The 22,727-nt window shown below is 40.9% G+C and overlaps 1 protein-coding gene across 3 annotated transcripts; it reads left to right on the plus strand.

Moving 5' to 3' along the window:
- Positions 1-12,400: 12,400 nt before the first annotated feature.
- Positions 12,401-22,016, plus strand: LOC119911618 (programmed cell death 1 ligand 1-like). Of its 3 annotated transcripts, XR_005445920.1 has the most exons (4): positions 14,844-15,006; positions 18,312-18,653; positions 18,819-19,513; positions 19,710-22,016. XR_005445920.1 is itself a non-coding variant. In XM_038730547.1 (3 exons), the coding sequence occupies exons 1-3, from the start codon at positions 14,859-14,861 to the stop codon at positions 18,971-18,973; spliced, it is 645 nt and encodes a 214-aa protein (XP_038586475.1). In that variant the 5' UTR covers positions 14,844-14,858; the 3' UTR covers positions 18,974-19,690. The 3 variants fall into 3 exon arrangements, 1 of the variants encoding a protein (XP_038586475.1); XR_005445921.1 differs by lacking the exons at positions 14,844-15,006; positions 19,710-22,016 and adding an exon at positions 12,401-12,419 and having other exon boundaries at positions 18,819-19,690; XM_038730547.1 differs by lacking the exon at positions 19,710-22,016 and having other exon boundaries at positions 18,819-19,690.
- Positions 22,017-22,727: the final 711 nt, after the last annotated feature.

The raw sequence follows: 22,727 nt of genomic DNA on the forward strand, positions 1-22,727 counted from the left end.
ACAGTCATGTCAAAATATCACATCACCTACAGCAGCCAATCAGACACAGCAAAGGTAATCATGTTTTATTGATTCTTTTTTTCAGGTAAGTATTACACTTGTATGTTGTTTCTCAAATAAGTGCTTTGCGTCCATACTGCCTGTTGCAGACCCTCTCACCGCAGGGGGGTTTGGAACTAGCCTACTGGTGGGACCGGGTCCCCCTGGGCAGGACCATGTTGCATATCTCAGTCTTCAAAGACGCCTCCCTGATGGGCTGGGGCAAAACCTGCCTCTCTTAGGCAGGGGGGGAAAAGGGGAAAGCATTCTGGGGCCCAGCTGCTAGGGGGGCCTATGCAGTCCAGCACTAACCCCGGACTCACACAGGTGGCATGTGCGCCGCGTTGCGGCTGCTGTACCTAATCGCTGCCATTGTTGTCAATGCTTGTGCTCACACTAGAAGCGCCGCAACGCGTCCTAGAAGCGGCTCTCTGCAGCCGGCCTATTTTTGACGGAAGACACGTCAAGCAGCACAGAGCAGTTGAGCCATGCAGGAAGTCTTATTCTGAAATGCCCCAGGTGGGAAATTCAGCCCTGCAGGGAACTGGAGGAAAACGGCTCACAGAGCGCTGTGATCGGTAGCAGAAGCACACAAAAGGATGCTTCTGAAACGTTTCCAGTGTGAGTTGACGCAGGGCTGAGGACGGGTCAAAACCATGGCGCAGCCATAAAGCGGCGCACATGCCGCCTTGTGTGAGTCAAGCATAATGATGTTCATTCTTAATATAAGCAAAGATAACGAAATTTAAATTTGAATTACTTCCTAAAATAACAACAGATTTTTTAAATTTGTAATGTTGCTTAAGTAAAATCCTAAGTAAAGCCTGTTTCATAATGAAAATATCCTCTCCTGAAAATGGTATGAGTAATGTTTGTTGTACTCTACATCAAAAAATACGCCGCATGCAGGCCATGTATGTGTTTATGTAGGAAAAAGAGAGAGAGCACAGCATGCCTTGACATGAGTAAATGATGGGCAGGCCTGCTCTCATTGTGGTGGGCGGTCTGTGGCAGGCCCACATGCCTCTCCCCATAAAAGTGGAAATGTAGAGTTTCCCACGGTGTGGAAGCTCTACATTTAATAGAACAAGGTTAATTTAGATGTCATAACTCAAACTAAAATTACAAGCCCACAAAGTTTGTGAATTTGAGTATCTCTGACTTGATGGAATCACAAGTTAGGAACATTGAAAGGGTTTTTTGACAGAACACATTTCCTCCTCTTAACTTCAGCAGTTATCCAAATGATTTTCTTCAAGGATTTTTAGATGGCTTTCGTAGATCTCTTCAGTTCTCAAGATAGAAAGCTCCTGGGCCTCTGGTCTGAAAATCTAACCTATCTGCCGTACAAATATGTGCAAACACTGCAATTATTCTCTCCAGTTGTTTAGAACACTCGGCCTGTGAGGCTGGTAATTTTTAAACTTGGGCAATCACATTTGTAAATACTGCAGTACAAATGCAGCCATGTAAGCACAAGCTCTTATAAATTGATCCAAAGTCTGTGCTGTATAGCTGGGTGCTCATTCTATTGACTTTTGGGTCATCTTTTTTTCCATCAAGCTCCATCAGGACCGTTTGCACAAATTCAAAGGTGAATTGCAGCCTTTTCAGATATTTTAGTTTGAGTGTGTATGGCTGTGGCTCAGGAGGTAGAGCAATGTTGCCCATTGATCAGAAGATCAGCAATTCAATCCCCGGCTCCTCCAGGCTGCATGACGAAGTGTCTTTGGGCAAGATACTGAACCCCAAATTTCCCCCGATGACTGTTCCATCGGTGTATGAATGTGTGAATGTTAGTTTCTGTTAGGCTCAGTGTATAAATGTGGGTGAATGCGTTGTAGTGTAAAAGCGCTTTGAGTGGTCGCAAAGACTAAAACAAATATTAAAAAAATGCTGGACAAATACAGAGCATTAAAACTTGAATAGGCGTAAATCACACAAGCTCTCATGTAGCGCAACCTTCCCCTGTGGAACTGTGAGCTTTATCAGAGGTGCTGAAGTTAATATGTGTGTGGAATTGTGGTGAGATTTAGTGTTTTCACTCAATTTTATTTTGCACCTGCTTGTCAGTCATCCTAACATGCTGTCCCAAATGGTTTTCTGTGTCGGTCAGATGTCAAGGTTAGGAAATGGTACGGTCCATTTTAGGCGTATTTTAAGATTCTTGAATAAAAGCCATGAATTTGGGAAATATATTTAATATTTACAAATACTGGTAAGAAAGACCTCCCTGAACTGTTGTTTTTGCCTCTTTTGGGGGGGTCCAATACTTAATTAGGGGGGTCAAATCCCCCTAACCCCCCGCGTAATTCGAAACCATGCGTACTGTATATCAAAAATATGGGAAACGTTGTACTTTTATGTGTTTTGCTGAAACGCATTAATTGAAGGTGTGTGATAGTCTGTAAAAATTCTGTACTAACACTCCTTTGTGCAGGATCGTGTCATGAAACAGGACTTGAGCAAGCTCCTCGAGTCCTTCACAGTCCATGGTGTTCGGCTCTTTATCTCTGGGCCAATCCTCGGCCTCCACACCTGCCTGCATTTAACCTGTAGAACCGGCGACGTAGATTTTATTGACAATTTTGAGCTCTTTTGGAAAGGCCGGTCTTTCTTTTATGTAATGGCACCCATCCAAACACAATCTGGAACTCTACCTCATTTACATCGACATATTGATTCACTTTGGATTTTACTTTTATAAAGGCAATCATTTTGTATTTTGTGTGACATCCTGATATGTTTACATTGCAATATGGGTTTTGAGAGCATATTGCAGAGCAAATTTGAGTATCTTTGAATATGTTAAAGCATTTGTATAAAGTATTGTTTTCGTAAACTGAAAAAAAAATGTAATAGTGGGTAAATTTGAGGACATAATGTTTGGCCCCTTTTCTTTAAAAGATGGTTATTTATTGTGTTGCAGTCAGAATTAGATTTGGGTCAGTGAAGATGGCTACAGAAAGTGAGGGCATTTTAATAGGAAAGCACATTAATTATGTGGATATTCAATTTCAATTAAATTTCATTTATATAGCGCCAAATTACAACAACAGTTATCTCACAGCGCTTTTCATAAAACAGCAGGTCTGTGATGCTATTTACAGAAGTCCAACAGTTCCCACCAAGAGCAGCACTAGGTGACAGAGGCAAGGAAAAACTTCCTTTTAAGAGGCAGAAACCTCGAGCAGAACCATGACTCAGGGTGGGCGGCCATCTGCCTCGACCGGTTGGGGTGAGAGAGAGAGAGAGAGGGGAGAGAGAGAGAGAGAGGAACAGAGAGAAAGAGAGAAAGAGAGAGAGAGGGGAGGGAGGCAGCCTACACAGTATACACACAGAGGTACAGACAGTAAAGGTGATGTTGCTATAGACTAAATGAAAAATGGTACAGATATTTATAGTAGTGTTAATGATAATAATCGTAATGTTAATGATTATAGTAACAATAATAACAATAGGACTAGTAACAATAATTGTAGCAGAGGGTGTCGAGCAGGAACACGGGGGCAGCAGGCGACTCGCAACCACAGATCCAGACTCCACAGCTCCAGAGCCAGAAAACCTGCAGGAAGTGATAGGAGAGAGGAGAGAGACGAGAAAGCACAAGACTACCAGAAAGGGGAGAAGTTGAGTTAGTAACATGCATTAATGGGATGAGGTTGCATACAGAGGGAATGAAAGTAGAGGAGAGAGGAGCTCAGTGCATCATGGGAAATCTCACGGCAGTCTAGGCCTATAGCAGCATAACTAAGGGATGGTTCAGGACTCACCTGAGCCAGCCCTAACTATAAGCTTTATCAAAGAGGAAGCCTAGTCTTAAATGTGGAGATGGTGTCTGCCTCCTGAACCCAAACTGGAACATGGTTCCACAGGAGAGGAGCTTGATAGCTGAACGCTCTGGCTCCTAGTCTACTTTTGGAGACTCTAGGAACCACAAGTAACCCTGCATTCTGGGAGCGCAGTGCTCTGGTGGGGTAGTAAGGTACTATGAGATCTTTAAGATAAGATGGTGCCCTGACCATTAAGAGCTTTGTAGATCAAAGATAACTCCAAGATTCCTCACAGTGGTGCTGGAGGCCAGGGCGATGCCATCAAGTGAAACTATATCTTTAGATAATGCGTCACAGAGGTGCTTGGGCCCCAGAACAATAACTTCAGTTTTATCTGAGTTTAACATTAGAAAATTAAAGGTCATCCAGGTTTTAACATCCTGAAGGCACATTTGAAGTTTAGCTAACTGATTAGTTTCATCTGGCTTGATTGATAGATATAACTGAGTATCATCTGCATAACAATTTATGTTTATGGAATATTTCCTGATAATATTGCCTAAAGGAAGCATATCTAAAGTGAACAGGATTAGTCCGAGGACAGACCCTTGCGGAACTCTATGACTAACTTTGGCGTGAATGGAGGACTCATCATTAACATGTACAAACTGAAATTGATCTAATAAATAAGACTTAAACCAGCTTAGAGCGGTTCCTTTAATGCCAATGAAATGTTCCAGTCTCTGCAATAGGATCTGATGGTCAATGGTATCAAATGCAGCACCAAGATCTAACAAAACCAGTACAGAGACAAGTCCTTTGTCTGATGCAATAATAAGGAGGTCATTTGTCATTTTCACCAGTGCTGTCTCTGTGCTATGATGAGCTCTAAATCCCGCTCTGTAGAAAGTCACATAGCTGTTTAGCAACTGCTTTCTCCAGACCTTAGAGAGAAATGGAAGGTTAGATATAGGTCTATAGTTGGCAAAAACATCTGGATCAAGTTTGGGCTTTTTCAGAAGAGGTTTAATTACAGCTACTTTAAAGTAATGTGGTACATAGCCTGTTGATAAAGATAGATTGATCATATCTAGTATAGAAGTGCTGACTAAGGGTAGAACTTCTATAAGCAGCCTAGTCGGGATGGGGTCTAAGAGGCAGGTTGATGGTTTAGATGAAGAAATTATTGAAGTTAGTAGGTAAAGATTGAGGAAAGCAAAACAGTCTAAACATATATCTGGTTTTACAGCTGTTTCTAAGGTTCCTGAGTTTAGAGATAAGTCGGTGCCAGTTGAGGGCAGGTCTTGGTGAATTTTGTCTCTAATAGCTAGAATTTTATCATTAAAGAAGCTCATGAAGTCGTAACTACTGAGAGCTATGGGAATACTTGGCTCAACAGAGCTGTGACTCTCTGTCAGCCTGGCTACAGTGCTGAAAAGAAACCTGGGGTTGTTCCTATTTTCCTCTATTAATGACGAGTAGTACGCTGCTCTGGCATTACGGAGGGCCTTCCTATAAGTTTTAAGACTATCTTGCCAAATTAAACGAGAATTTTCCACTTTGGTGGAACGCCAATTCCTCTCAAGTTTCCGCGATATTTGCTTTAATTTGCGAGTTTCAGTATTATACCATGGAGCTAACCGTCTTTGTTTTATTATTTTCTTTTTTAGAGGGGCTACAGAGTCGAGTGTCATTCGCAGCGAGCCTGCAGCACTATCAACAAGATGATTGATTTGGGAGGGACTGAAATTAGCATAGAAGTCCTCCATTACTTTGTGATTTGATAATGGAATCGCATCCTTAAATTTAGCTACAGCACTATCAGACAGACATCTTGACTGTTGTCTTTTCCTCAAACATTACATTTAGCTGACGCTTTTATCCAAAGTGACTTACAATTGCTAAGTATGTCAGAGGTCGCACACCTCTGGAGCAACTAGGGGTTAAGTGTCTTGCTCAGAGACATATTGGTTTATTGGGGAATTGAACCCAGGTCTCTCACACCAAAAGCATGTGTCTCATCCACTGCCCCATCATCATTGATGCCAGATATCCATTTATCTGTTTGTTTTAATGTAAATAATTATGGTTAAGTAATTATAAATAAAACCGAAGACGGACTCAACAGACCAAACTACTAATACTGCACTTGGTTGTTTCCACTCTGCTGATCTAAACCACAGCAGCAACTTCCGCCTGTTTATTCCAGTGAACTTTGGTCTGAAGCTTGTGGTTTCACACTATAGTGTGGTCTGCTTAGCTGATGGTGATGTGTCTTTCCATTTTGTTCCTTGTACTGAAATTGTTTTAACAGAAGATAAATACCCTGCAGTTATATTTGGTCTCTCTTTTCACAACAGTGGCATTTATAAAGTCTATAATAAACACATAATAATTCTACCTGAAAAGGGAAATTCTTTCTATAGCAGTAGTATCATTGTGTGTTGCAGTACTACTAGTAGTGCAAACAGCCAAATACACTAATAGTACTGGTATTATTTGTAGTACCTGCAGTAATGTAATTAGTATTTGTTTTATTTTCCAGAGAGTGAACCAGTCTACTCAGCAGTGAGAGGAGCAGGAGACGTCAGTTATGGACAAATAGTCATCAGACCACAAAGGACGAGAGGTACAGCTGCTCTTTATTTGTGAACTTTGGATAGAGCCAGACTAACTAACTGTTTCCCCCCCGCCTCCTCTCTTTATGCTAAGCAAAAATAACCACTATAAGACAGGAACGCCAAGAAGTACAATTCGAGGGAAACAAATGCAAACACCATCATAATGATTCTCCATAACATTTCTAAAATGGGTGACACCAGTGTTGTTCCATAATTATGGCGCAAAAGAACTGAAAGCAGTCCAACAAAACTCTGTGGAGACTGGAGTCTCTAAAGTAATCAACATCTGTGATCTTGTGTTTAGTTTATTTATCTGGTGGAAATTAGGGATGATATGTAGAAAGGTAATTTTAAAAGAAGTAAGAGCAGACAAACACATAGAAGGTAATATAAATACAAAAGCTCGCTACTGCTGCAGCAAAGCTAACACTTTTACTCCATAAATTGGTGCAGAAAATGTCTTGAGAATGCAGGAAATTAAGAGTTTAATGCTCAAAATCTTCTGGGAGAGGGACCCTAGACCCCCCCACTCATACATTTTATCATCGAATACTGACCCTGGTCCAGTATGTTCGAATGTACCAGTGTTTACAACTTCCTCTCTCCCACTGCTCCGTGCACGGGTGTGAGCGCCTCCTGTTGCTGATTGGCTGCTCGCTCCGAGACACTTTCTTTGTGTTGTATTTCTAGACTTAGGGCTGTGTAGGAAAACGGGATTGTTTTTGAAGAGCACACAAACAATGGGATGCCAGGAAATATTCACTGAATTTAACAAAAAGTTTATTGGAATATAATCGCATCCTTTACTCTGAAGAGTAAAGGATGTAATATTTATAAACAATATCTGCTGTTTAAAAAATATGAAAACTGAGAAGAACTTTAAAGAGGTGGTATTATGCTCACTTTCAGGTTCAAAATCCTATTTAGGGGTTGTACCAGAACAGGTTTACATGGTTTAATTTTCAAAAAAACACCACTTTTTTTCATACTGCAAATTGCTGCAGCTCCTCTTTTCACCCTGTGTTGAACACTTCGTTTTAGCTACGGAGTGATACTTCTTGTCTCTAAATGATATTTATTGGGAGTTGCACATGCGCACTTCCTAGTTAAGAACTACTAGCCAAAACTAGTTAGAAGCAAAGGTAGGGCGGGTCAGTGAGAAGCAAGTAAACACGGCTTTGGTTCAGCTGGCCGGCTACATGTTGCCGACCAGCTTGGCAACATAGACTGGAGCAAGAGTTTCAGAGTGGTGAGTTATTAATCTGTAACGAATGTATCTATAATATCTTATGAACTGTTTGTGTTTGTGTGTTCAGAGTTTCCAGCAGAGCCAGAGGTCGTCTACTCTTCACTGAGGTAGACCTTCACACCTTCACACCAGTCCAACCGCTGATGTCCAGCTGGCCTGTAATCCATTTATTATACTTCACTGTTAAAGCTAAATTAGACAAACAGCTCAGATTTAGTGAATGATTTTAAATATTTGTGTATTTCATTGAAATATCAGTGACATGAAAAAAACTAAAACCAAATAATTGCTAAATTGTTAAAATACTTTTTTAAGTTACTCATTCCTGTTTCATTGTACTTTCATTCATATACTTCTACTGAACAGAGACTGATGATTACATCATGTTGTTTTGTTGTTAATGTAATAAATACACTTTTATTTATATTTTATTAATAGTTTTTGGACTCTTGTTGCTGCAACAACCGAAACACCTCTGATACACACATCTTCAGTGTAAATGGCTAAGAATAATAAAAACCGCAACCGCAAACACTGAACAGCATCATTCAGCTTCAGTACAAAGTGTCAGTGTACTTGTGAAAATATACAATTTTCAGTACAGCAGCACTTGTACACACACTTCCATGGATACGTCCCAATTCTCTTCATTGCATCCTTTTCCTTGTCTCACAGTCCGTCCCACTGAAGACGAGAGGATAGAGGAAACAAGGAAACATGTTTTTTACAGAAATTAGACATTCTTTCTTCTAAACCCTAATCTGATGCCACGTCTGTTTCTTCTGGATCAGCTTTCAGTTGCTTTAGATAGAGTTTGTATTTTCCGGTGTATGTACTGTCCTAATAATAATAAAGATGCCCAACCCGATCTCATCTCAGGCGTCACATATACACACTTTGGAAAAGCCGCGGCTATTGTATTTTTAGATTTTGCGTGTGTGTGATACGCTGCAGTTTGCAGTGGTGTTGCAACACAAAGTGAGTACACCACTCACATTTTTGTAAATATTCGATTATATCTTCATGTTACAACAATGAAGAAATGACACTTTGCTACAATGTAAAGTAGCGAGTGGACAGCTTGTATAACTGTGTAAACTGTGTCCCCTCAAAATAACACGCTAGCAACAAAAATGAGTGCACCCCTAAGTGAAAATGTCCAAATTGGGCCCAAAGTGTCCCATATTTTGTGTGGCCAGCTTTATTTTCCAGCACTGCTTTAACCCTCTTGGGCGTGGAGTTCACCAGAGCTTCACAGGTTGCCACTGGAGTCCTCTTCCACTCCTCCATGACGACATCACAGAGCTGGTAGATGTTAGAGACCTTGGGCTCCTCCACCTTCCGTTTGAGGAAGCCCCACAGATGCTCAATAGGGTTTAGGTCTGGAGACATGCTTCAGTCCATCACCTTTACCCTCAGGGGTTCAGTGGAGCCTGAATATTATCTGCTGTTAAGGTTTTACGAGGGCTGGGTACGTTAATGCATTATTGTTGCATTAACGCGTTAATTAATTAATGCCGACTATTATTTTATCGCACATTAACACAGTTTTGTTTAAATTTGTTATTATTTTGAAAGTCCATTGCTCACTGGCTCTGAATACACATTTTTGCAGGGATGCTCTGCCATGTGAATTCCCTCCTGTTGATGTCCTGATAACTATTTAGATTCTGGAAACTCAGTTGAAGAAAAGAAACGTTAGTTCGCCAAACTTAAATGTGATAAGGTCACACTACCAATATGGAGCATTTAGCGTTGCAAAAAACCTCTGTCTGCATGGCTGAACACGCCCCTTTTAATGCGAACGCACACCAACTCCAATCAAGTTAACACCGACTCAACTAACCAACATCTTATTCACCGTCGTAGTATCGTTTAACTCCAGTGCAGTCAACCCTGAGTTTGCCTGATAACCCCGAGTTAACTCTGAGCTTGAACTCCCTTCGTAGTACAGGCCACAGGTGTGGTCACTTGTGTTTTATTGCTGTTTAATTACAGAACATTAATTTGAGTTTGGGGTGCACTAACTCCACAGATCTTTGGATTTAAAGTGGTGGGTGTATCCTCCCAGTTCGTCAGGTTCGATTGTGTTGTTGGTTTCCTACATCATCACGGTAACTTGTGAATGTGGTTGATGCCCACATGGGTCCCATTTTGTGTTGTTGGGTCATAGTGTGTTACTGTTGGTGTATGGCAGCCTGGTTTGTGGCTGTGGCGCTCCACTTTTCAGTGGGTCACTAGTGTTATAGGCATGTGGGTAAATGCAGTAACTTGGGTTTGATTTTGTGGTCTCTATCACCTCATGATGGTGGCCAGCTGTGTGGAAGTGACACCCACTGATTTGGCTGCTGGCAGCTGTTTTTAAACCCAGTGCCGGTGTTGCCACCACAACTAATTTAGCACTTTATTTTTTTTGTACAGCACAAGGGACTTTTATTGGTTTCACTGCCTATATTTATTACTCTACTCTGTCATTATTCACAGTTTTTATTAGTTAATTTAAACCGGAAGCTGCCTGTCACATGACAGCATTCCCCTTCTAACGCAGGTAATTTAAACCCCCAGAGTAGCTGTTAAGGTTATTGTGCCAGGGCTGAAGTTGAGCGTGTGCTGTGCGTGAGCTGGGGACTATTATCTGGACTGTGCTGTACTAAGGTAGGGACGAAAAGACTGCTTGTTCTGTGGTCTGCTTCTGTGTTTTTTTATGCTCTTGTCAAGACTTTATTCCAAAAATATCCACAAACTACACTGCAAATGTTCACTACAGAGGATCCTTTAAATAAATGTTGCAAAAACACTTTTTTTGGCCTCTGTTGTTCCTGAGAGTGCAACACCAGTTTAGTTATCGCTTTCATGTGTGATGGTTAGTTCCACATTTGACCCAAGTTCACACCTTTTTCTTAGGTAAGCAGCAGTCCCAATGATAATCCCAATTTGGTTCACAAAATTGTCTAGGTTTTGCTTCATATTTCTTGAAAAGTTGCCATGTGGGTTCTCTGAGCAACATTGTAGTGGCCTACTTATGTGCAAACCTGGATTATTGCACTTCCTCAGGGAGTGAGGTGTTTTTATGTCTTGTGGATTTATTTTGTAAATTCAGTATATCTAAACAAACAGCCATGGTTAGTCATTACCTAAGTTAAGTCCAGTTCATTCTTAAGATTAACTACAATGTTTCTAACTTGTCAGTGAGCTATATTTGGTCCACATTGACCTTGTGTGCGAGGTCCACCTGGCCTTGGAAGGCAGTTTTTAAAAGCTCCTGTACAAGCGTCAGAAGGGAGGCTTCTCGATTTGGGACTGCTGGACTTGCTGCCTCTCAGTAATCATAAACTCTCATAAACTAAAAAGCAACAAAAAGTATATTTGCATGTATTTCAATTAAAGTAATACATACGGTCATATAGTAAAACCTGTTCTGTATGTACATTGATGTAGAAATATGTTTTCCACATTACATAGCTGGCTACAGACAAGAATCTCATAAAGTCATCTTTTCTGCATGAAAGTTATCTATGCATATGTTCCTAAAATATATAGTTTTTATGTGTTTATGAGTCGAGAACAGGACAGAGTGACAGGAGGCTCAGAAAACACATTGCTGAGTTTGATGGCAGGAAAGGCAAGAGTTTCAGTCCACACCTCCTCCTCCTCCTCCTTCACCACAACCTCCCCCTTATGTGTGAAGGTTTTTGGTATTGCTGGTTTCACAATGTTCAAATGTTTGTGTAATGGATATTAATAATATCAGTTCTTGAATGCAACTGTCTTTCTGAAATGCTGAGTGTAAAACAATTTTCTGTTCTGGGGATCATTTTTTTCAGCGTTTCGCTCACCTACCAAATGCATCTTTCAACACCAATGACTTCATGAATGCAGCATTTCTGTTGCCAGTACTTTAGCTCTTTAGAAAAGACCATCTTGTTTATCAAAATAATAACTTTAATTAAAATGAGTAAGACTTACAGCTCCTTTGCGGGGCCCCTGCAGTTTGCCCGAAACGGGTCAGCGATGATGATGCAGTCAACACGACATCATACAGCACCTGACTCAGGGACAAGGATCCTTTTTGTGGATTCAGCTCGGTGATCAACACCATCATCCCACGTAGGTAATGAGTTAGTCTAGTTATCAGATCAGATATAGTCAGGCACAAATCTGTTAGTCTGGTGCTGTGGTGTTGTGATGCCTGATGGCTGACGGCACAAATGAGCCTCAAAAGCGCTTTGAGGCTCGGGGCTGAATGAGTCTGTGGCTGAAGGCTCAGCATAGAGAGGATGAGAGGGGTTGTTCATGATGGTTTCACCTCCTCTCCGATGGATAAGTTTGTCTTCCTGTTGATCCTTTTGCTCTCCAGCAGCTTCTGGTAAAGACGAGCTTTTGAAAGGATTTGTGTAGGCAGGAAAGACTTTTGACCAGTGTTATAAAACAATGTCATTCTTTTCTAGAAAATCGCATTGTGTTTGTAAGATAAAAGATTTAAAAGAACTAAGATTGCTTTGATGATGAAATTAACTGTAAAAAGAGATTTTTACAGTTAATTTCAGGTCTTTAAATAAAGGCTGGGGAAAAAAAGTTTTGTTGGAGGGAGGGACAAACGGAAGGAGGATGTTTTTCTCTCCGTCTGGACCTTGATGCAGACCAGCTGCAGGCAGAAACAGAGTGGGGATCGTTACGGTAGATGGTCATGGATAAATATTGTCTTTCTGTTGGTCCTTCTGTCTCCAGCAGCTTAAGGTAAAGACAAGCTTTTATTGATTCATGCAGGCAGGAAAGTGTTCTTCTTGATCTAGAAAATGTTCATGTTTTTATAACAGGGCTGGACGACATGCTGAATATGTTCCATGTTAAAGTGCGATACAGCTGAAGACTTAGTCATTGTTGAGTTTCAGGTGGTCTCTTATTAGGCTGATGTTAGCTGGTCAAAATGCCTCTCTGAAAAGTTGTTCATTACAAAGTAAAACACACTGATTTGCTTTTGGAGCCTGTGTGAGTAACATGTGTCACAAAGAAAAAACATTCAGCCTTTAAAAAGGAAAACGTTTTCTTTTTGTAGGGGATTCAATCTCAGACCGTGAGAGGGAAGGGGGGGAGGGGACCATGATTTTGGCCTTTTTTTTCCCCAGATGTGCTTGAGGCCTTGCAGCTAAAGGGGAAATACTTTCGACAAATCCCAGTGGGCCAGCCAACCTCAGGGCTGGTGGGCTTCCTTCCTTAGCCTGTACTTTTTTACTAACACTGAAAAAGTTGGCAGAAGGTGGAGCGACCGTCGGTCTATTCTTTATGAACGTCTCTGCAGCCCCCCCCCCCCCCCCCCCCCCACTATAGTGGGACATTTATGCAGCAAAACAAAAAAATAGTTTAAAACTTGACAGGACAGACAGATGAAACTCTGTGTCTGAAATGTGACCTCATAGCTGGTTACGGCCATGATTGTGTGTGTGTGTGTTCTGCAGCCTTTTTAAATTAGCACTGCCATAGTGATCAATGGCTGTGATGCTGCTTGGTGGTTGTATAAGAGGCTGGTTCTGTTTGTACGTGCGTTCATTAGCAGGGCGGCCGTGGTGGAGTATAAGGTGGACCGCTCTGCTGGTTCTATCTGGATCAAAGTCCAGGGCCATTTTTTTACCCCCAGTCCGCCCTTGACGTCCGATCAATTTGCTTATGTACCCATAGGTATCATTTACACTGGGGATGCTGGAGATGTGATCCCAGCACATTTTATACGGCTGATTTTGTCCCCATCACTTTTTGAAAGCATTTGTTAAAACTGTTTTGAAAGATAGCTTGTACCATATAATATTAACTAACAAATGATCAGAAAACCTGCAATGTGTAAATATAGAAGAAACAAATGTGAAATGTCCAAAGAAAAGTAACTTTAGCTAAAAAAACCAACCTGCTGATTACTGCTTTATATTCTGTAATATTTTTATATTTATGAATTGTCACCTACCAGCTGAATTTCTCTTTAAATAAATAAAAACATTTCCACCATGAATTGTAACACAATGCAGGAAATTAAGTCTTTCATGGCCAAAATCTTTTGGGTGATGACCCCCAGACCCCTCACTCATATATTTTATATTTCTTCAAAATTAAGTTAAAATTCTTCTCATCTTGTTTTTGAGCATCATCAAGTCTCGTGACACACTTGTATCATCACGCCCCTAATCTGAGCTTTCATGTCCACACCACTTTTCAACACTTAGTGACACCTTTATGTGTACTTATATCATGTAGATATATGCTTCTGAATGTATTTTGTACATCACTATCCCGCCCATTGATTCACAGAGGCCACGCCCCCTTGGTTACTGTTGCTATACATACATATACAATATGTATGTATATACAGTACATACGGTCATATAAAACCTGTTCTGCATGCACACTGATGTAGAAATATGTAGGCCTATTAGGTAGCTGGCTACAGTAAAGAATCTCATAAAGTCATCTGCTCTGCATAAAAGTTATTGTTAAAAATGCCAAAAACATTAGGAAATGTAACCTACAACACTGACTGTCTTGAGGGTTACCAACTGATGTAGCTAGAGGGTACACAGTTAACTAGTCACGTATAAGCTATTTCTCTGTTGTTTGCATCTGTATTATGACATTTCTGATGTGTTTGTTGTCAGAGCTGCTAAGAAGCTGACAGCAGAACCAGGTTAGAGCAGAAGGGGATGCAGGTTTAACGCTGGGCTGAGGGTGAATGAAGATGGTAACTAGGTTACAAATTAATCCTTAATAATTAAAAAAATAAATGAAAGGAAGAACAATAAATACATCTGTATCCGTAACCTGGATTTAAAACGGTTAACAAACACACAAACCGGACATTCATTTAAATACTGCCACCTGCTGGTAGAAAGGCGAAACCACATTAAATATGAATTTAATATTAAATATAGTGCTAACAGTAACAACTCTGCACACACAATAATTACCTAGGTTAAACTTCCAACTGTACACCAAACAATGCGTACATTAAACGTGACTCTTGCTGTTTACATGAAGAAATACACAATATTATACACACTGCATAATAAACTACTGTTGCTAACATATTTCTATCAGGTGCCTGGATGAATCTGTGGCATGTTGGTTTCACCAGAAATATCACGTAAGGCGAAAAACAGGAAAACATGTGGCATTTTTAGATTGCCGCCGGAAATGCCGCAGATACCGCGTCAGATACTGCGACATCTCAAGCTTCCACCGGAAATGACCCTGGTAGCTGCGGATGATACTATTTTAACTTGCTGTCTCTCCATGGATGCGTTAGTGATTCTGTTGGTTCTTCTGTCCCAAGCAGCTTCTGGTAAAAAATGAGCTTTTATTGTTTCATGTAGGCAGGAAAGTGTTTTAAAATAATGTCATCTTGTTGTAGAAAGTGTTTGTAGCAGAGCTGTGCGACATGGCGAACATCGGCGGTGTTTTTCCGCAGTGGGGGAAATAAAACCCACCAGAAACGGTATTAATAAAAACCCGGATCGCAGTGTTAATTAGGCTATTAGCCTGCTCTTCAGCGGCTTCCAGCTCAGAAACTTATTCGGACCTCCGGTTCTGGGCAGTTTATTGATTTCTATAGCTGAAGTATATCCAGCTGCTAGGCCGTCTGCGCACTTAGACTTCACCAAACACACCCAGGCTGCTTTCTCTGATAAGTTACAGCCAGACAGCAACAGATCAGATCTGGCTGTCTACCAGGGGTGGACTGGTAATCTGGCAAACCGGTGGGTCGGCCGGTGTAACGTAGTTTATTTATTTATATAACTGTCCTTTAAAAATAATAATAATAATAATAAACGACCGGGCCATAGAGCACAGACTGCGGCCCGTTGGGTAAATTTTCTATTCTGACACTGGGCTGCCAATCTTACTAGCCCAAACCCCCTGTTTGCTACCAGGGCTGCAGTAGCTTCATTAGTGATTAGTGACTCTTTTGTCAGACTCGAGTCATCTAATCTCGTTCATTAAAATTAGTTATTAGTTCTTGGAAGAATGAACTTGCAATGTCACGAGCGCAACCACAAAACGCTGCTGACGTTTGAGACGATGAGTTCATGCTGATATTGCGCAAACCCCCAGCACAGAGGCCGCCTTCATTGCTCTAATTATTATAACAGCCAGGCTTCATCCACCAAAACAAAAAGCTCAGAATCTTGGGTTTATTGTAGGTTTTAACTTACCAAGATATATTTGCAAATAAATAAATAAAATAAAAGCAAATACTGTAACCACAACTCTACTGTACACTAGCAATGTAATGTCTATAATAATAATAAAGCAAAGTCCCCTCTCATACCATTTCTGATCATTTTTTCCAAAGTTTCTCAAGACCAGAGTTATTCGTACTTATTCGCCAATATTCAACATCTACACAGTTGATTTCTCGCCTCAAACCTTCTCAGAAGTGGCTTTAGTGATGAAATAACGTATGAAAATAGTTAAAAACGTTTTATTCTGGACTCTCTCTCTCAGCTTCTTTCAGCCCCTCGCTTGAATACCAAAATGAATGCTGGGATATCTGTGCCGTCAAGTTCACACATGTTACCAACCGATGCATCCTCGGTAAAATGGGCGTCAAGAACACTTCGTGAATTTTAACCGTTCTTGCCAAAATGCAAACTTGTGTACTAGGACAGTACTTGGGCCACAAAAGATGATATTTCACAAGAACACAAGAACAGACATGAACACGGATTGAGAAAGGCCCCAAGACCATTCACGCAAGTGTGAAAATGAACAAATTACTCCGTCACACTTCTCGTTCCTCCTGAGTCATAAGATTAGGTCAAATGAACGAAACGTTCTTTGAACGACACAACACTAGCTTCAACATCAGCTGCAGTACCCGCCGTAGTGCAGGCACAGGCACTTGAAGGAGTGAAGGCTGGGTCACTAAAATCGGTCAGACACCCCTCACCAATACCAGGGCTGTCACGCATTTTTCATCAATGAATTAATTTGGTGCCATATAGCAGAGTAAGAGTGTCTGTAACTGTCTCCTCACTGTACAGCGAGCCGCTAACAGCAGCTTTATGGTCTGAGCAAGCGCGTTAGCTGCTGCGTGCTAGTCAACAGCATTAACAAGCAAACTCCTTTTTGTAGTTTGACCGTGTCCTTTTCAGACATAGCTATATCATTACCTTCAGGGCATGTCTATCAAGTCAATTTACATACCGCACGCTCGCACACCCACACGCGCTTCAAAACATAGTCGGACTTGCCACCAGCAAGATTGCCCAGCAACATTGCTCAAAAAGTTGCCCGTCCTCCGCTGAAGGCTTGACCAATAGTATTTCAATTTTGCGGTTATCGCGACAGCCCTAACCAAATACACCATCCTTCCATTTAAGGGCTCAGATTAGGGGTGTGACCATAAGACGTGACACTGCACAAGATTGGGGCCATGACAACAAGAGGAGAATATATTTTAATAGGCCTACTATTTAGAAAAAAGATTTATTGAAGCAATATTCGATAGGGGTTCTGGGGGATTTTGAGCATTACACACTTAATTTCCTGCATCAGATTATGGTGGATATGTCTGGTTATATAAAGGGAAATTGAATGTAATGCAGTAATCAGTAGCTTATAATTTTTGTTTTTTTAAATATAGAAAATTATTCTATATTTCCATTGCATTGCAGGCTTATTGTGCAAATAAACCTTTTTCATAGCATTTTTATTTGTTAACTAACATTTCCTGCTGCTATTTTTCTGAACATTTTTAACAAATGCTTTCAAAAGGTGGTGGCTACGTGTCCCCAGCGTCCCCAGTGTAAATGACCCTCCCTCCCTGCTCGGGTAGCATGTAGCTGCAGCACCGGAGGCTGCAGTTTCAGGATGGAAATGCTTCTGCACTTACTGTTTCTCCAGCAGTCTTTTGGTGCAGGGGACAGTTGTTGTGAGTGTTGTTAGATCGACCATGTAGGCTCGAAATAACCTCTGATTACATTGTAGTCGTTCTCCTCCCGCGACCCATTTCGAGGCTCTTATAATGATCTCCATTGCCATCGTGAAGGCCAATGGGGAGATGGTGCACCCAGCCGTGAAGCCTACTTCTAGCGTTTGCCAACTTGTGGTAAAGCCTGATGTTGTGATGCAAAACTGTAGATCCTGGAAGTAGTGTTTCACTAGAATTGTGATTGTGGTCGGTATTTTGTGGAAGAAATCAAAGGCAGCCCACAGAACTGAATGAGGAACTGAACCATAGGCATTGGCCAGATCGAGGAACAGAAGCTCTAGAAGCTTCGAGTAGTAAAATCTTTTTATATAACAGGAAGTAAAGAAGTGCTGACTGCAGCAAGGATTAGGATTTTTATCAGTGAATCTCCTTTTCTGGATGCTCGGTAGTTTTAAAGCTCTGATTGGCTGTGTGAATGTTATTTATTCACGTCACAATGTTGAAGCAGCTTCATGTCTCACAACAAGTCTTATAAACACTGTGGGAATAAAATCCTGTAACGTCTCCACAGTTGTGACTAATTATTGAATGTTCCCATGATCTCAGGTGTGAAGAGGCCTTCTGTTTAAACAAAGATGTTCTCACTGTATCGTCCTGTGGAGTCCTTTTGAAATGTAATTACTTTTTCTCTCTGATGTTTTTATTGTTTTTAGATGTGGTACGAGTGAAACCTGGAGATGATGTCATTCTGCCATGTCGGGCTGGTAACGCCTCCATCAGAGCTGTAGAGTGGAGCAGACCTGACCTGGAGCCAGAGACCGTCCTCTTTTACAGAGATGGACGCTCAGTTCCAACCCAGCAGCATCCATCCTTTAAGGACCGGGTGCAGCTGGTGGACAGAGAGCTGAAGGACGGAGACGTGTCTTTAATTCTGAAGAACGTGAGCAGCAACGACGCTGGAACATACGAGTGTCGAGTTGCAGCAGGACGTTCAAGACGTAAGAGAGCCATTATTAAGACTGAGCCAATCAGAATCATCCAGCTGGAGGTTTCAGGTGAGTTTGTGGAGGTCAGTGTGTCTGTGTGCCATGTTGTAGCTGCACTTTATTCCATGTTGATTCTGAGAGTCAAACATGAGGAATATAGAAGATATAGAAGAGTAAATGGAGGCTGTTCCACTGTTCACTCATTTCCTGACTAATATGCACTTTGATCTTCAGGGTCCAACAGCGGAGACGTCGAGGTGGGAAACTACGGTCTTTACTACGGACTGGTAGCAGCTTTTGTTCTGGTTTGTTTAGCTGCTGTTGGATTGACTGTTGGCTGGAAATATAAAAGACATAAGAACAAGAAACCAGAACACTCTGCTGCTTAAGAAGCAGTGAACGACCAGTTATTCTGATCTCTTTCCACCACATGTTTAATACATTTAACATGATTTTCATTCTTTCTGTTGTGAACGTGGAAGTTTGAGGCTCTCCACCGTGATAATCTGCATCATCAGTTTAAACTCATAATTTTCCCCTTCATGAATTGCTACCTTATCGTGGTGGAGGGGTTTGCGTGCCCGTTGATTCTGGGAGTCGTCTTATCTGCATATCAGCTTTGGTCTAAAGACAAATTGGTCCCAGAGACGGATCAGACTAAATGCAATTCAAATATACACCGTTGGCCAGGGATGGGAAAAAGTACTACAATATTCTTCTTAAGTAAAGAAAACTTGCTTAAACTGCACTCAGATACAAACAAAACGTAGATCAGTTAAAATCTGCTCTCAGTAAATGATGAAGATGTTATATGATAATGTCATGTGATTTGACTCTTAAATCAAAGACCAGCTTTCCAAAATAAAGTGCATTAACATGTCAGTGTTCACAGTGGAACATTTATTTTCTATAGACGCACTCTGCAGCCTGTTCATCCCACTAATGATCAGTTATAAATATCCAACCAGCTTCCTCTGTAGCCTCGCTGGAATTAACCAGAAAAGAGACAAAACTCTGACGATCAAACAAAAATGTCTGACAGTAAATAAAAAGAGCTGTGGACACTGCAGCAGGTGCAACACGCTTCATTAAGCTACATTTAATAAGCTGCAACTTAAACAGCAGAATAAAGCATCAATAAGGCAGCACAGAGATCTAGAGACAATATAAACTCCACAGCAGCTGCAGCAGATACAAATACTGAGGTACAAGTAAATATCAGATATTTTAAAAACAATCAGACTATAAAAGTACTTTGTTACAGTAAGGAGAGTAAATGTAGCTGGTTGCTTGCAGCCTCAGCACTGATGTATCACAGGGAGCTTCATGAACAGATTAACCAGCTGAGTTGTTGTTTTAGCTTGATATAATAGGTGAGTTCGAGATGACGGCGGCTGACTTTCGGTGATTTGATAGTGTAACGTGAGCAGCAGGGGCGGGGAATAAAAACGGCGTCGTCAACTCGGGCAAATTCTACCTGCATCAGCTACTGTGAGCTGAGATCAATGATCTCGCGCACACACACAGAGGCAGGGCCGTGCAGAGACCTTTGGAAGGGCAGGTGCTCAAAGTATAAACGGCCACATGGAACAAGGATTTAAATAGGGCTGTTCTCAAAATATCGATACAGAAATATATTGTTATGTATTCCTTGATTATATGTGTATACAGATGCTTCCGTATCGATACATCAACAAATGCTTTGACACAGTTTTGAAAAAGAAACACAGGGAACAACCCAGATCTAGCTTTAAAACACGGTGGGCTGACATAACTTACAGGGAACAGTAGCTGTTGAGGGGCTGCTGGGGATGTTGCTGCTGCTTTGGTTGCTGCTGCTACTACTGGAGGTGATCTGTGACTAGAGATATTATAACAAACATAGGAGATATATAAGCTGATGAAACAAATATGTGACCATGACGAGATGTAAAGATTGCTGACAGTATTTGGGACCGGCTCACTATGACTGAGCTGCTGCAGCTGCAGCCGCTGCCAAGGCTGACTGCTACGAGAAAATAAGAGCTCACAGAGACTGCTGCACACCGAGAGCTGCAGGGAGAGGAAATAAGATACCAGATTCAAAAGAGTGTGGGAAATAATCTGGGAAGGAAACAGTACTGGGAGAAAGGACTAGGTTAGCCAAGGCAGGAGTAAGAGTGAGACACATCTATAGACAGGTGTGTGTGTGTGTGTGTGTGTGTAGGCAATATTGTGATAATGATTTTATATATTACATTGTGAATCTGAGAAATATTTGGATTTTGATTGACTATATGTCTAATCATAAATCTAAATAAACTGTGTGTGTTCTTTCTGTTGGCTCATTATAACCATGACAGAGCAGCATTCACCTTTCACATTAACATTTCATACCTTTGTCTGAAATCTAATAGGGCCATTTCTTCTTCACTCTTTACTTTGATGTCAGGAATGTTATTTATTTTATATTGACACAGACATTATTACATGTATTTCCAGTTATTTAGTTCATAGATTTGCTATCTATTCAAATACTGTTCTGATTTGAATGATCATTTGAAAAAGGGCTGATAAGTAGGCTATAATTCGGAGTAATAAACCTGTTTTAACAATGTTGTTATAATTATTGTGAGGCACACTACGTTTTTAATTAAGTTACTGTAATAATCTAGTTGAAGTGAAAGGTTTTTAGTCAAATTACATAAAAAATACCAGACCTCGCCACGTCCGTGAAACTTTCTCCCTCAAACCGCAAGAAGGAAGTGAACAGAGCACCTTTTGTTTATCTGTGTGTAGAAGCAACGTCAGCTGTCGGCGCAGTGTTAGTCGGCAGCTGACGTTACTTCTACACGCAGCAATATACAACTACTGTGCTGCTCTCTTTGCGTCTTTCTTGTAAAATAAATCAAACAACCCACAACAAGCACACTGAGGTAAACCTCTCTCACCGGCGGGATCACAGATGTAGTCAGAGCTGCTGAACCACTAACGGTGTCTCGTCCCGGATGAGGTCATCAGATGAAAGGTCATTGTTTACGGTGAAATTATTATTCATTCATTTTACCAATAGTTTGATTCAGCAGGCCTTCACAAAAGGACCTTTACAAATAAAAAAAATAATTAATTAAATTTGTCATTGACAAAAGGGCACTTTGGGCATCAAAGGGCAAAAGGGCAGGTGCTCAAGCACCCATAGCACCCCCCTCTGCAGTTATAGGGTTATATGAAGAGTTATCCACAGAAAGAAACTACTACTCACCACAGCCACTGTTGCCATTTCCTAATTTAGCGTGATTTAGACGTGCAAATATTGATAGTGGTGGATATTTTGATGGAACATTTGATGGACTTTTTTTAATGTTTTGTATAAATCAGTCACTGCTGCCGGCTTCTGTTCTAACTGTGTAATCTGTGATTACAGTGAATAAAGTGAAAGTATTTTTACAGTAAGCTGCTAACTTTTGTGTCTCCATTCATTTCTAAAAGTGGATATTTACAAAATGATCGATACAGGTAAACATGTTGTGTTCATTTTTACAGATGTTACAGTTTGATAGTCCAGCAGGTTCTGGTGTCGGTCCATCAGGAGGTCTGAGCTCTCATGGAAGCAGTAAAATCCTGCATCTGTGGGGGGTCACTAATTCATTTACCAACAACCATTATTTCTAATCATATATGTATTTTCACTGATATTATTATTGACATTAATAAGAAACAGGCTAAAATGAACTATGCTGCGCACCACATGAACGTCATTACAACATGATTAATAATAATTAATGAGACCATGAAGGGCGGGTTTGTGTCTCTCCTTGAGCAGTAGTCTTTGTTGGTTTATTTCAGGCTTTTGAAACTTAAACTTTGTTGCAGTATTTCACACATCTGGGGCAAGTAGTGTGCTGCTGTGTGACCACGTAATGAGCAATGAAGTCTCTGTCTGTCCAGACTTCTGTTATTTATTTATTTACTAATCTCAGCCGGTAACGTTCGTTATACTACAGACCCCCACGAGGCTCAAGTTGTAGTCCAGTTCCCACAGGTGTCAGTTTTTCCTGTTAAATTCAGCTGATAGCAGTAAAATGCCAAAGTAATATTACAACTCTTCAAAGAGAAGTTATGAATGAGAAGTGTGTGTGTGTGTGTGTGTGTGTGTGTGTGTGT

The sequence above is a fragment of the Micropterus salmoides genome, unplaced genomic scaffold, assembly GCF_014851395.1.
Source record: "Micropterus salmoides isolate LMB-PRFRI ecotype aquatic unplaced genomic scaffold, ASM1485139v1 Ms_hic_scaffold_2, whole genome shotgun sequence".
Lineage (NCBI taxonomy): Eukaryota > Metazoa > Chordata > Actinopteri > Centrarchiformes > Centrarchidae > Micropterus > Micropterus salmoides.

Coding starts and splice junctions, on each gene's coding strand:
- LOC119911618 (XM_038730547.1), top strand. CDS start 14,859: ATGCCGCAGATACCGCGTCAGATACTGCGACATCTCAAGCTTCCACCG. Junction 15,007..18,311: donor TCTGTCCCAAGCAGCTTCTG/GTAAAAAATGAG, acceptor TATTGTTTTTAG/ATGTGGTACGAGTGAAACCT. Junction 18,654..18,818: donor CATCCAGCTGGAGGTTTCAG/GTGAGTTTGTGG, acceptor TTTGATCTTCAG/GGTCCAACAGCGGAGACGTC.